The 13,541-nt window shown below is 41.9% G+C and overlaps 1 protein-coding gene across 1 annotated transcript in view; it reads left to right on the top strand.

Annotated features, from left to right (window-relative positions):
* ryr2a (ryanodine receptor 2a (cardiac)) overlaps window positions 1-13,541 on the top strand; it is a 794,383-nt gene that overhangs the window by 310,120 nt on the left and 470,722 nt on the right. The window contains exons 5-9 of the mRNA XM_078557297.1: window positions 1,167-1,241; window positions 1,711-1,789; window positions 3,342-3,454; window positions 4,660-4,759; window positions 10,602-10,698. Coding sequence (XP_078413423.1) covers window positions 1,167-1,241; window positions 1,711-1,789; window positions 3,342-3,454; window positions 4,660-4,759; window positions 10,602-10,698 — 464 coding nt within the window. The remainder of the gene's footprint in view (window positions 1-1,166; window positions 1,242-1,710; window positions 1,790-3,341; window positions 3,455-4,659; window positions 4,760-10,601; window positions 10,699-13,541) is intronic.

Genomic DNA, 13,541 nt, shown 5'->3' with positions numbered 1-13,541 from the left:
CGGAGACATGGTTACAAGGAGATCAAAGCTGGGAACTAAATAAAGCTGCATCACAGAGGGTTTAGGGAGCCCTCGTGCATGAATCCCAAAAAGCTAGCACACAATTTCAGCAGGTAATAGGTAAGGCAAATGGAATGTTGACCTTTATTTCAAAGGGAATGGAGTATAAAAAAGGGAAGTCTTGCTAAAACTATACATGGCACTAGTTAGACTACACCTAGAATAATATGAATAGTCTTGGTCACATTATCTAAGGAAAGATATACTGGCATTGGAGGCAGTCCAGAGAAGATTCACTAGGTTGATCCCGGGATGGAGGGATTTTCTTATGAGGAGAGGTTGAGTAGGTTGGGCCTGTACTTGTTGGAGTTTAGAAGAATGAAAGGTGATCTTATTGAAACATATAAGATTCTTAGGGGGTTTGACAGGGTAGATGCTGAGAGGTTGTTTCTCCTTGGGGAAGAGTCTAGGACCAGAGGGCATAATCTCAGGGGGGTGCCCACTTAAAACAGAGATGAGGAGGAATTTCTTCTCTCAGAGCGTAGTCAATCTGTGGAATTCTTTACCGCAGAGGGCTGTAGAGGGTAGGTCATTAATTATATTCAAGGCTGAGATAGACAGATTTTTAATCAGTGAGAGAATCAAGGGTTATGGGGAAAAGGCAGGAAAGTGGAGTTGAGGGTTATCAGATCGGCCATGATCTCATTGAATTGCGGAGCAGACTCGATGAGCCAAATAGCCTACTTCTGCTCGTACATCTTATGGTCTTATGATGCCCACGTACAAAGAATGAATAAAAGTTTAGCTACTGTAATTCCTTAAAGTATTTTGAGGCTCAACAGACAAAGTTTCTTTGGGATTTAACATTAAAAGTCAGCTTCACTGCTCCTCTGTACTACCTCCAGCCCTTAATTCTTCCCCATGTCGATATGCCCAAAGCTGAACATGGTATTCATGTTTATTCCTGACTGCACCAATGCACAGTTGCAGCGTGATATCCATTGATTTGTCCACATCCAGATTTAGCATTATATTGCCGAATGATTGTTCTGTTAACTGCAGAATACTTAAACAAACAGTAAAATGAGTTGTCAATGGCTACAACAGTGAGATACTGTGCTTCATTTGATGTAATACCCTGAACATTATCATCATTTACTAAACAGACAGCTCAAGGTGGAGGCCATCGGACCCTTCTCTATGGACACGCAGTGTTGCTTAGACACTCCTACAGTGGAATGGTAAGAATGACTCATTTACTGCTTTCTGTTAACTAATTCACATCAAGGATCCTCAAGTGGAACTCAGACTATCTTTTAATTGTTATGGTGACTAAATAGAAGGGACTACAACTGATATAATGTTCACATTCATAACAGAAAGTATCTAAGTTGCTTTGCTGAACCCATCTGCAGGGCATTGTCAGGGTAAGGTGTTCTATTGCACTGAACTGATGATGCCTGACTGCTTGATATCCACACGGCATCCATAGTAGCTGTTGACCAGCAACATAATAAGAGTTATTTTCAACGATCGTTAAACTTTTTGGTATTAAACGCTAAGAAACTGCAGCTGATTTATAACTAAATAACTAACTTGAACTGACTTAGAATTCCTTAAAAGTGATCTACTAGTCACTACTGTCTTCTCAGTTGGACTACCACCTGTCTGAATTTTTAACCTGCTGCTATCCTGCATTTTCTTTCCAAGTATCTCTGTTGTTTGTCCACATCTCGATCTTCAACAGACAAACTGGCCTTTGACGTTGGCTTACAGGAAGATACAACAGGTATGTTTGAGGGACGTATTGTACGTTCAAATGGTCATGTGTTAAGAAGGGAAGTATTGCCTTTTCTCTCTTTCATGTAACAAGCTCGAATTCACTTATTATTTCAGCGAGGCCTACTTGAGTAACAAATCGGATGTCTGTGCTGTAATAGAATTGCATGGTGATTGGGAACTATTGTCTAGGTTAGAAAGGTGTTGAAAGAAGTAGAGACAAAATGTGGAGGGGCCCATCCAACGATTGGATATCAAACAGACCATATCCCAAATGAGTACCCACAAATATAATAGCGGGAGCAGCTGTGGTCTTGAGATCATATTTGTCCATTCTAAAGTATTCTGTTCAATCGTAATAAAAGGTTCCCATTGATAACGAAAAAAAGACAATGCAGATGACAGTGTAATTTAAAATGTTGGATGCCTTTTAAAGCAGTGGAGCATATGCTGAAAATTTATAAGTAAAAATAACATTGCACCTGATGTCATGAAGAGATATTAATGTCTGTAATGTTATTGGAAATTATATTTTAAAGTAGAGTTCTAGTGGGGCCTGTGTCTATGTATGTCTCGTAATTGGGTTAAAGCCAGCTAGCCTGGGTGCTTTGATGTATTGTAGTTTTGAGATGTTAATTAGATAAACGTAAGGAGGGTAGAAGCTAAACTGTAAATTAGCATTTGTTAATAGAAACCATTCAAGACTGCTGGTGAAATCTTACACCAAGTTAGAAGACGCCAAGCAATGTGTTTTTTTCAGCTTACTAATAAAATTTGTGGAATGAAAGGATGTTATTGTTAGAAGAGACACAGGTAAAAGCCTAGTGATAGAATGGAAAATTTACACTCCAAGGGAAGGACATATATAAAAGGGAAAGGAGATTGTGTGTAAGGTAGAGGCACTTTAAGATCCAACAAGTGTGAGAAGCCTCCAGCCTGTAAGCCTTAAGCTGCTGTCTGCAAGGACCCAGAGCTGAAAGAAACTCATTCTAAATGTGACTGTCCAGGATGTGTTTTGCCTGGTGTCTGTTTAAATCTATGAGATTTACTGTTGCCTTAACAGGGGGTGTAACTGAAAGTCAAATTAATTAGGGGATTTTTGTAGTTATTATAATAGTAATTTTGTGGACATATTTATGTGTTTACAATTTTTCTCGTATTAATAAATACTTAATTTAGTTTATAAAAACCTCTTGAGACTTGGTGGTCTTATTACTACTGAATTCAAAGCCTGCATCTCGAAGCATACAAATTGCAAAAATGGGTTATGACAGCTGTTTCACATTTTCCTCTGGGATTTGAACAGCCTAGCCTTTACCATTGGCTGTGTCATAATACTGAATAGTAATAGAAGTTAGCATATTATATTAAGAGACAGCTGAATTTGCTTCATGAGTCTGGACAGTTTTAAAAAAATGACAGATTATCGTCATTTTAGGTCTAAAACTCAGTTTACACTTATCTCTATAAATCTACTGTTATACTGGCAATGTTCACATAAAATATAGACACTATACAGTGTAAATTTACAGAGAACTGTTTCAATTTTCCTGTTTGTATAGGGGAGGCTTGCTGGTGGACTATACACCCAGCTTCCAAACAACGTTCTGAAGGAGAAAAAGTGCGGGTAGGAGATGACCTTATCTTAGTCAGCATTTCCTCAGAGCGATACCTGGTGAGTAAAAGATTGCAAATTTCCTGTTCCAATTCTTGCAAACAAACATTCCCTGATTTATATTCCATCAATTTAGCCTTGTATGTATTTGTTCATCAAAATCACAGAAGGCCCAGTCACACTTTTCTTCCATTTCTAACAGCAAACTACATGTTTTATTCACTTTGTTTTAAATCTTTACCTGGACATGTTGGATGTCTGGCGTATTTTCAAACAGTATAGTGCTTTGAAGCTATGAAAAAACTGTGCTCCCAATGGCACTGCTAGTTAAGCTCATGAGTAGCTAATCCATACATGCATACTTGATCTTCAGTCTGTGCTGTTAGTTGATCATTGTCAGACAGTGGTACATTAGGCCTCAGAGACACTAGGTTAAAGAAGGAAAAATCATTTAGGATTTCCACTCCTGATTATTATCCGAATGTCAATATGTGCAGTGTTAGTTAAAGACTTTGAGGCTTGCCTTTAACGTGCCTTATGATTGAACAGCTTGCATTTGAAGAATGGGCACTTGGTTGGAGGGGCCCAAGAGTGGCCGATGCTTTACCCCAGTGAAATAAGTCACTGCGTAGGCAGGGGGCTGGGTGGGGGTGGTGGGAGGAATTGGCAAGAAAAGGAGGAAAAATGCTAAAATATGTCAGAAGCAGTTAATTTGTAATCATGGCCAGAACATTGCACACAGTGAAGAGTGAAAGCTTCCATTTTTGCTTCTTTTATAGAAGCTAGGTTTCATTTCATTAATTAAATGCGGAAATATACCAGTGCATTTTTTGATAATGAGTAAATTGGAACTCTTGATCAACATTGACTCCATTTTTCATGCATTATCTGAGAGATGCATACTCATTTGTGATTTGCATTGTAGTACATGAAACAATTCAGTCATGCTTATTTACCTTGTAGAACTAGATGACAGATAACGCTATGTGAAATCTGAATATCACGTCTATATAGATAAAAGAAATGAGGTGTGTTAAACATGTTAAACTCTCTTGCTGAAAACATTATTATATTTCTCTTATTGAAGTACTTTGGTTGAATGGTAACTTGCTGCCCATATTTTTCAGGAAGATTTGAATCTTGAAATATTTACACCTTTGATTTTAAAAGGATGGTGTTTCAAAATATCAGTATTCTGTTATCATATATTTAAGCGTGACTAGGCAGTCTTGGTCGCATGCTGAACTGATGTTATTCTCTTGCAGCATTTGTCATATGGCTGTAGCAGTTTACAGGTTGATGCCGCATTCCAGCAAACTCTCTGGAGTGTTGCTCCAATTTGCTCTGGAAGTGAAGTAGCACAAGGTAAGATTGTTTGAAAACCCCTGCAGTAACACTGCCGCAACTATGCTGTGAGCTCTATACTCTGTTAATGCACTTCACATTCACTTTACACCACCAAATAACACTTCTCACCTTGGGTTTTGGAGGAGCTCATTCCCATATTAGTCTTTTTTTTTACCTGTGACTCATGTTTTGATACTTTTTTAATGTTTTGCTATTTTCACACTCCTTTTCAAGCTTCCTTCTGCTCGATGCACCATTTTTCCATGCCAGACGGTGACCAATTTCTAGCCACTGTGTATATTCTTATAATTGAATGACCATGCAAAGGTGTGTAGGATCAGCTCCAGGCTTACTTGCTGTCCATATTTTTCCTTTCCCACTGAGGAAAAGCCTTGACCACCGTATCCCCCCCAACCCCCTGCCTCCCCCAACCTCCGCCTCCCCCACTTTGTGCTTCACCTCGCAGACATACCCAAAATTCAGATATTTACCTTCTCGAGGAAGCTATGTGGAGGGGCTTGAAGGGGAGTAGAGATGGTCCCATATTGTATGGGGTAATTGTGCAGTTAAATTACAAGTCATAGGTTTAATAAAGACATGAAATTATGCAATATAAGAGTGAATGCTTATGTAATTCACAATTGGAAATGACCTAATGTCCTGTGAGGTCTCAGGTTTCAGTGTTATTGAATAGAACTATAATTTCAAATTGGAAATATCAAGAATGGATCCTCCTCTAAATATCATAAGCAACATCCAGTATATCTTGGACTAATTAAAAGACTGTTGATTAATACATCTGCACAGATTGAACCTTAAATGTTCAGGTTGCCCTGATAGACCAGGGTTCATTGGACAACACATGCTTGAGTTTCCAGGATGTGCTGCCAGGAAGTGAAGCTCCCGATCTGCAGTGCTAACTTGTACCCTTGGCATCAATTACACACTTTCTATATACACTCAGCACCAGAGAGGCAAGTTCATTCGGAAAGATACCAGGCAGATTTCTCGAGGTTCTTGTCCAGCATATTCCATTCCCATTTATCCCAGTATTGGGTAGATAAACCTGAGCACTGGCATTTGTTGCCTCCAAATTCCACAATCTTAAAATTTTAAATTTGTTTTGCCAGGCACACTGAGAGCCTATATGTTCCTAGTCTAACTGATCCCACAGGGAATTCCCAATATTTTCTGGGCTGTTCCCTCTGCGCATTGTTTGTTCACATTAACAGATGCTTCTTGCCTGCCCTGCTAATTGCTGCTGAACTTTGATCCTTAAAGTTGGGACCAGCTGTGCTTTTGCACGTGGATTTTGCTGTCCCGTTTGACTTCCCAAATGGTGGTTTCTGCTTTATTGCTTATGTATTAATTTCTTCCACTTGATATTTTTCAATGTGTGAGTCCTCTTGCAGTGACTTCCAGCCATCATTGCAAATCTGAGTTCAGAGCATATTGGTCGACTTTGGTTATCTGTGCTGCCTGCCAATGGGTACCTCATGGATTTGGAGGAGCAAGAGAAGTTCAGGCAGAGGAAAGAGGAGCAGGTGTACTCTCACCTCAGGCACCAAACTCCCGCAAGAATCACCCCAGGAATACCTTTCCAGGTCCACAGGCTTCGTTAGCTGAGGGCATAGTAGAGTTATGCCATTTCTGAACCCCAACCTGCAGATAAGATCTACCAAAGGGTGAAAGGCTGCTCAATGCTGTAAAAGCTGCTGCATCATGAAATAATTGCGCCCAGATTCTTTCAAGCCATTCTGGTGACATTTGCCACAATTAATCAGACTACGGTTTTCCAGTGCTCCAATTGTGTCACAGAAGTCTTGTTAGCCGAATGGGAAACTTTTGTCTATCTCCCTATGGAAAGGAGGAATCAGCATGAGAGAGAGAGACAAACAGGCTTCCCTAATGGGCAGGACCACAATGATATACTCAGAAAAGGTCTCAAATAGTAACCCCATGGCATAACACGCCATCAATATCCCATCAAAGTGCCAGTGATATCAGAGCACACTCTGCTAGCAGCCTCAGTGTCTTTACTTTGCTCCCGCCACCCCCCTCCCACCCACTATGCTAGCACTATTTCAAGGAAAGCTGACTTTGAATAATTGAGGAATTACTGAATAGAGGCTGAAAGGATTTTCGTAAGACTAACAACTACCCATGCAGTCGGCATGCTGAAATAGTGATCCAGTTGTCTGTAGAGGTCAGGCGGGTGCAATTCTACAGAGGTTTAAAAATGATCAGATGCATCCTGTATAATTTTGCAAAGAGAGGAGATGCTCTTCATGTAGGGAACTCTACTTCAATAGAGAAAGAAAAGGAGGATGGAGAGGAAAGTGAAGTGGATGAGGCTGATAGCAGCCAGAAAGACATCCATGTCAATCACTGATCGACAAGACTTTCATTTAAAAGCTGCATTTGTGACACTGCATTAATAGACTTATCGTCTCCTTTCTAACATAATATCCCCGTTAACAACACGCTGTACATAATCAACATTATCTTTGCTACCCATCTCAATGTGTATCCTACCACCTGGAATGTTCTTATGTCCCTTCAGAAGATAAAATTTACAATTTAATTTTCAAAGAAGTTACAGTCATTGGTCCAGGAGCTGAGACCTCACACTATATTTTTATAATGGCCCGTAACTTGCACGCTCCCCAGCGTCAGATTTGGGGATTACCCCAAAGATGCGCTGGGGAATTTCACTGGGAAATTCCCAGGTAAAGGTTTGCATGGGCGATTGGCAAGAAGTGCGCACTTCCTCTGGACAATTGTGCTGGGAACCATCCGAAAATGTGGTTTAAATCGCAAACTTCAGATGGTTCTGCCGGGGTTATACCAATAGTTGCCCAGAAAAAGTTAGAGGAATTAAAACTCTTCTGAGTAACTATTGTAAAGACTCAGACTGACCCCACAGGGCTCCCCCGACCTTCGACATCCCCCACCAACCTTGGACACCCCCCCCCCCCACCCCCCCACCCCCTCCGACTTTGGACTCTCCCAACCCACCCCTGATCTCGGAGCCCCCAGTCCCCCTGCACCTCAGACCAACCCCCCTCGCCTCGGACTCCCCGACCGCAGACATCCCCGACCTCAAACACCCCCAACTGCACCCCCACCAACCTCGGACAACCCCCCCCAACCGACCTCGGTCCCTCCCACTCTAGGATTTCTGACTCCCTGGCCGGACTTCCACAACCCCCCACCCCTCCCCACCCCACCACAAGGTCTCTGACCAACCAATTCCCCCCACCTTCCCCCGGCTACCCCACCTATCCCAACCCCCCAGGACCACACCCTCCACCCCCTGTACCAGCCAGCCCCCTGGACCACTTCCAATCATCTGGACACCCCCAAATCCTATGCGCTTACCTTAGACAGTCACCTTCTCCCTGGCCCTTTAAACTTACCTGCTTTACAGCAGCTAGTGCTCTAAGAAAGGGGGCCTCCTTGAATACACTGGACCTAGACTTCACTGGGGCCTGCGAAGAGTCTTTCGATGCTGGCTCCTAGCAGCTCCGGCAAATGGAAGTGTCATCATTATTTTCAAGACCAGGTAAGTAGGTGTTTATTTCTTCTCATTTCTGCAGGCCAGCACTTTCTGACACTAGTCGGAGTTACGGCCCAGTATACATCAGCATGGCTAATTTCCAAAATTTTTAAAACCGGATTGAATGACTGAAGCTATTGCTGACTATGATTCAATCAGTACGAACCTTCTGGTATTCAAAACAGCTACAATCTCATTATCCCTGAAGAGGTGCTAACAACCCTGTGTTTACAGAGACTGAATTCCAAAGGAATTGTACAAAGGCCATACACATCCCTAAGGCCAGACCTAGCCAATGGAGACTATGGGGAGAATTTTCTCCCCGTCGGGTGGGCTGGTCAGAAGTGGGCACGGGCAGGCGTGGAGCCAATTGCTGCCTGCGATAGGCTGTGTGCCGCCATTTTACTTGGGTGGGCCAATTAAGGTACTAACTTTGCAGGCTGGAGGAGGAGGGAGAGTCGGGGCCTGCGCTCTTTTGCGCACGGGCGCGAAAGAACGCAGAAATCTCCCTGAGGCACAGAGCTGCCTCAGGGAGATTAAGTTCAGTATTAAAGTTGGAAAAAATAGAAAAATAAAATTATTCAGACATGTTCCCTCATGTGACAGTGTCACATGAGCTGGGGCATGTTTATGAATTTTCGTAAAAATTTTTATTTAATTAGTAAAACCTTCATGAAACCTCATCCTGCCCGTGGATGAGGTTTCATGAAAAATGCAAAGGCTGGTTGGGCTCTTCGCCTGCCCACCAACCTTAAGGTTGGACAGGCAGCTTTCTCAATTGGGCTAATTGGTTTGTCAATGGCCTTAACCGGAGTTGGCTGTGCGCCCGCCGAACTAAAGATCAGAATGACGGGCGGTGACGTCGGGACGCATGCTGGATGTCACTGCACGTCATTTTACACATTGGCGTGTGGGGCCCACCCCCGCATGCCGAACAGAAAATGCTGGCCTGTTTGTCTGATAGGACAAAGAACCTTGAAATCGCCTTTGAAATTATTAATGGTTGAAAGATTAACTATCTCAAGGATCTAGACAAAGGAATTTACATCCTTTGGCTAAACCAAAGCGGAGGAGTGGGAGCCTAATCACATGACCCCCCACCATCCCCCCCACACCACTGCCCATCCCCCACTAGCTGGGAGAACCTGTTGCCTTATGGAGCTACAAAGGTAGTCTGCCAACTTCCATCAGTCAAGCAGCAGCAGAACCAGAGCTCTATCCAGATTGAAAATGCTTGGCCCCTCATCTACACTGTTTCAGTGGAACTTCTGAACTTCTGCACCAGCATCTTCAAGACTGAATCATCTCAATGTGCCTATCTCATTGTGGATAGTGGAATGGAAAAGTGGATTATCCAGCATCCATCTTCTGCCTGCCAACTCTGTGAAAGACTACACCATTGGACTTTGATTCTGGACTCTGATCTCATGTGAAACAATAATTCTTATTTTGTCTGTGGTCTTTGCCCTGTACCTCTTTCTGTTCTCTATCTCACCTTTATTATATGAATTAAAAGGAGGCCATGTTGCAATTCTCCTCTCGCATTTGAGTGTGTGCAAATAAACTAGCCCTATTAGTTCATCCTATCTCAAGTTTGCTGTGGGGTTATTAATAGAGAATTGGATTACACCAAAACTGCGGGGTTGGGAAAATATGCCACCACATATAAAGGGGGAAATCAAAAATCAAAAACACCTTTCTGTTTGAGGATGGGCGGTGAGAGGAGAAATCAAGGCTGTTTAAATTAAACCCCCTCCTGTAAGGTGTGTGTCATCATCTTCCAGCTCCTTCCAGATGTCAGCTCGAGGGGGAGAGCAAATCCATATTGGGAGCCACATAATCTCTCATTCTCCCTATACTGAAATAATTAGAGATAGTCTTTATCCCCTTATAAACCAGTGGGATAATCCTACACTTACAGCTTGCTCTGCAGCCTCTGTGCTGAAGCATGGCTCCTTTCCACCACCAGCCCATTCTGCAGTTGTCTAAGGGAGACAACTGGGTTGAGCAGATGGGTCAGCACTTTGCAAGGTAGATAGACAACTGCCTCTCGTGGGTTTTATGGCCACCGTTAAGGAGTGTGAAGGTAAAAGTAAAGTGTTTTCGCATTGCAAGTATACCATCCTGTTGCTCAACCACATCAACTGAGGTGCTTGCAGAACTTACAAAATTGGAACGGCATAACTCCAAGTATACAATTCTGGTAGCTGCCTGCTTATTTTTCTTCTTTTGTTCAAAAAACAGTATATTAATTCAGAACATTGCATATTGAGAGTTAATAAAAAACTTCTCTTCTGTTAGGATATCTAAAGGGAGGGGATGTGCTGAGATTACTGCATGGACACATGGACGAATGTCTGACTGTGCCTTCAGGAGAGCATGGAGAAGAACAGCGCAGGTAATTAAGATGGACAAAGTAACACCCAATGGAGTTGTGTGGGAAACTGAAAGCTCATGTTGTTTAACCAAGTTGGAATGGTGCAATGCCGTGGGCTGTTTGCAAGGAGCTATCGACATATATCAAATGATTTCAATGTTGCTTTGTGCAAAAGATGGACGTGGCACGAGTTTGACTACATTGAAGGTGCTACAATAGTGCAGGTTGTTGTTGTGTTGATGAAGCTATAGTAGCTTTACATCACAATATGCTTCTGTTGTTAACAGGAAAGAAACAATTTTTTTCCAGAATAAGATGGCACAGGTACACAGCTGTGAAAAGAACATTTAGTGTTGACATCAGGAAGTGTTTCCCTACACAGACAGTGACCAAGAGCTGGAACAAGTAGAGTAGTTGAGGATGCTTGACCCACAGAATGATGTTGCCGCCGGTGAGTGGGAACTAAAATTGGTGGGAGGTCAGCCACCGCTGGGGATCGACAGAAAGAGCTCCTGGTAATGCAGTTACTTACTAACCAGAGGATCACCAAGTCTGTGATTGGGGAAGAGGGGAAGCCCATGACTGGGGCCGCCCTAGCTATGGCCAGGAGGAGCAATTCTAAGCAATTCCTGAGTAGAAACCTGCTCAAAAATACAAGTGAATAAAACTCAAAATCGTACAAGAACTTGTGGCATCAATAACAGTGTTTACATTGGGGCAATCTTGCTAGACTGGGCATTCTGTGGCGTGTGTCATTTGTTAGACTTTATCCTGCACACTTCAGCATGAAAATGTTTTCCATTGTATCTTGTTGGAAGCGAGAGCTGATCATGGCATGATGAGGGCAACGGGACTTCAGGGAACTTAGTTAATGCCAGGACCAACAGTGAATCTCCTTAACTAACGAGATTTAAAGACTAAGAAAGAGCGGAATGATGGAGAAACAGGTGAAATAGAGTCAAATCATGTGTAGAAAGAGAAGGAAAGAAAAATTAGATCAAAAAACAGGGAAAAGAGACAGAATGGGAAACTAAGAAAACAAATTAAACATTTAAAATTTAATAATTTTAAAATCTCTCACAAATATTTACTACTTGCAGCCTCAACGGAGTAAATTGTTCCCTTTCTGGCCGGAGAGTTTGCTTGGTATTGCATTAACATTTATCACACTATTAATTATGAGCCCCAACTTTCTGAGTGAATTTAATGGGCCATTAATGTGAAAATCTAGCAAATTCTTAAAAGTAAAGCGAACGGCCGGATGATGTTTGTTGGAGACAAATGGCAGAGCAGCTCAAATTGACCAACAACTTTTGGAGATTCACAACTCTCAATGTGGACTGAACTTTGCAGGAACAGACATGATGGTGGTGGCGGGGGGTGGGGGCCGAGAGAATTGAGCAGGAGTACCTGTGTCCAATTCTTGGTGTCTGGTGAACTGGGGCTGGGTGGCAGGAAGCACCTTTGGGGAAGTTTAGCTTGTTAAGTAAGGGGAATGAAGGCAGTTAGCAAAAGCGCTAAATGTGTAGACTCATACTTTACATGTTAAATCAGGATCCATGTGTGATATGTTGTATAAAGGTTTTAAATAACCTATTCCAGGTTGCAGTCTTCATTAACAGTTTGAAGGCCTGACATTAAATTTTAATTACATGCTTTCCGCCTTTTAATGTCAAATTCAAGCAACCAGACAGAATTCAATGTGGTTAACTGGCAGTTTAAACTTAAGAAAGTGAGACAGGAATAGATGTAATGCAGGACTATTATACTTTATCCCTGTCTCCCTGTGTGTCTATTAGCTTGGAAACAAAAACTAGAGAGGAAGAACAAAAGAGGCAAGATTAAGTTAACTGAAAGCTTCTTCCCGCTCCAACACCGAGACTGCCCTGTACTGCATGGGCTAGATTTTGTGTTCAAATCTCCGGAGCGGGTCTGTGAATCCACAACCTGGTGCAACCCACTGAGCCACAGCAAACACTAAACTTAGATGAGTGCTGACAATATTTACAACAGATCCTTTTTGTCTTCAGAGATTGCCCATTACCTGAGAAAGAGATGAGAAGCTGTGTGAACTGAACAGGGGACTGGGGTCATCACCATTATGTTGGGGTGAAGCACCTTTGAAGTGAAGTAGATCAGAATCGGGTGGGCTCTGTAAATGTCACCCGTGTGGGTTTTCTTACTCATTTAATTAATTATCCAGCTGGTTCTAGGATGATCCAGATTGTAGGGATTCTCAAGAGTTCACTGCAGCATATATTACATTGCTAATTCAGACTTTTAATTTAGTGTTATGATTCAATTCGATCTGTTTTCCTGGTTCGCTATTCTTCCTAGTTAGCATATAATTATGCACTGCATACCACCTTCTATTATCAAAGTACATCTTGAACTCTTGATGAAGCAACAAGGAATATGATTACTGCGTGTTTTGCCTTTTAGATCCCTTTTGAATCAAATAAGATATACAGGGAGGAAATTTCGAAGAGAAGTATATAACAAGCCAAAGATTAATGTGTCCTTGTTCAAACATGTTCATCTTTGTGTGCAACAACACAAACTAGTCAGCAAGTTATTACTATCCAGTAAAAGCAGATTATACCGGTGATCAGAAGCAAATTAAGAAGATGGGGAAAAAAGCTGATTCAATTTTAATGAGATTGGTTTAAATGGAATTTAAATAGAATTTACACACACAATTTGTGCTTCGCTCAATGTTACAAATCCACTTGTTATTTATTTAGCTTAGTGATCAAATGTTCAGTGAGTTGAGAATACTCTGTTAGGAATCCTGAACTTGGTGCCATGGAGTTTTATCAGATATCACTCATACCTCCATTTATGATGGCAGGGGATTATCTTAT

The sequence above is a fragment of the Cetorhinus maximus genome, chromosome 14 (assembly GCF_964194155.1).
Source record: "Cetorhinus maximus chromosome 14, sCetMax3.hap1.1, whole genome shotgun sequence".
In the NCBI taxonomy this organism is placed as follows: Eukaryota; Metazoa; Chordata; class Chondrichthyes; order Lamniformes; family Cetorhinidae; genus Cetorhinus; species Cetorhinus maximus.
This window is presented reverse-complemented; position numbering and strand designations above follow the sequence as displayed.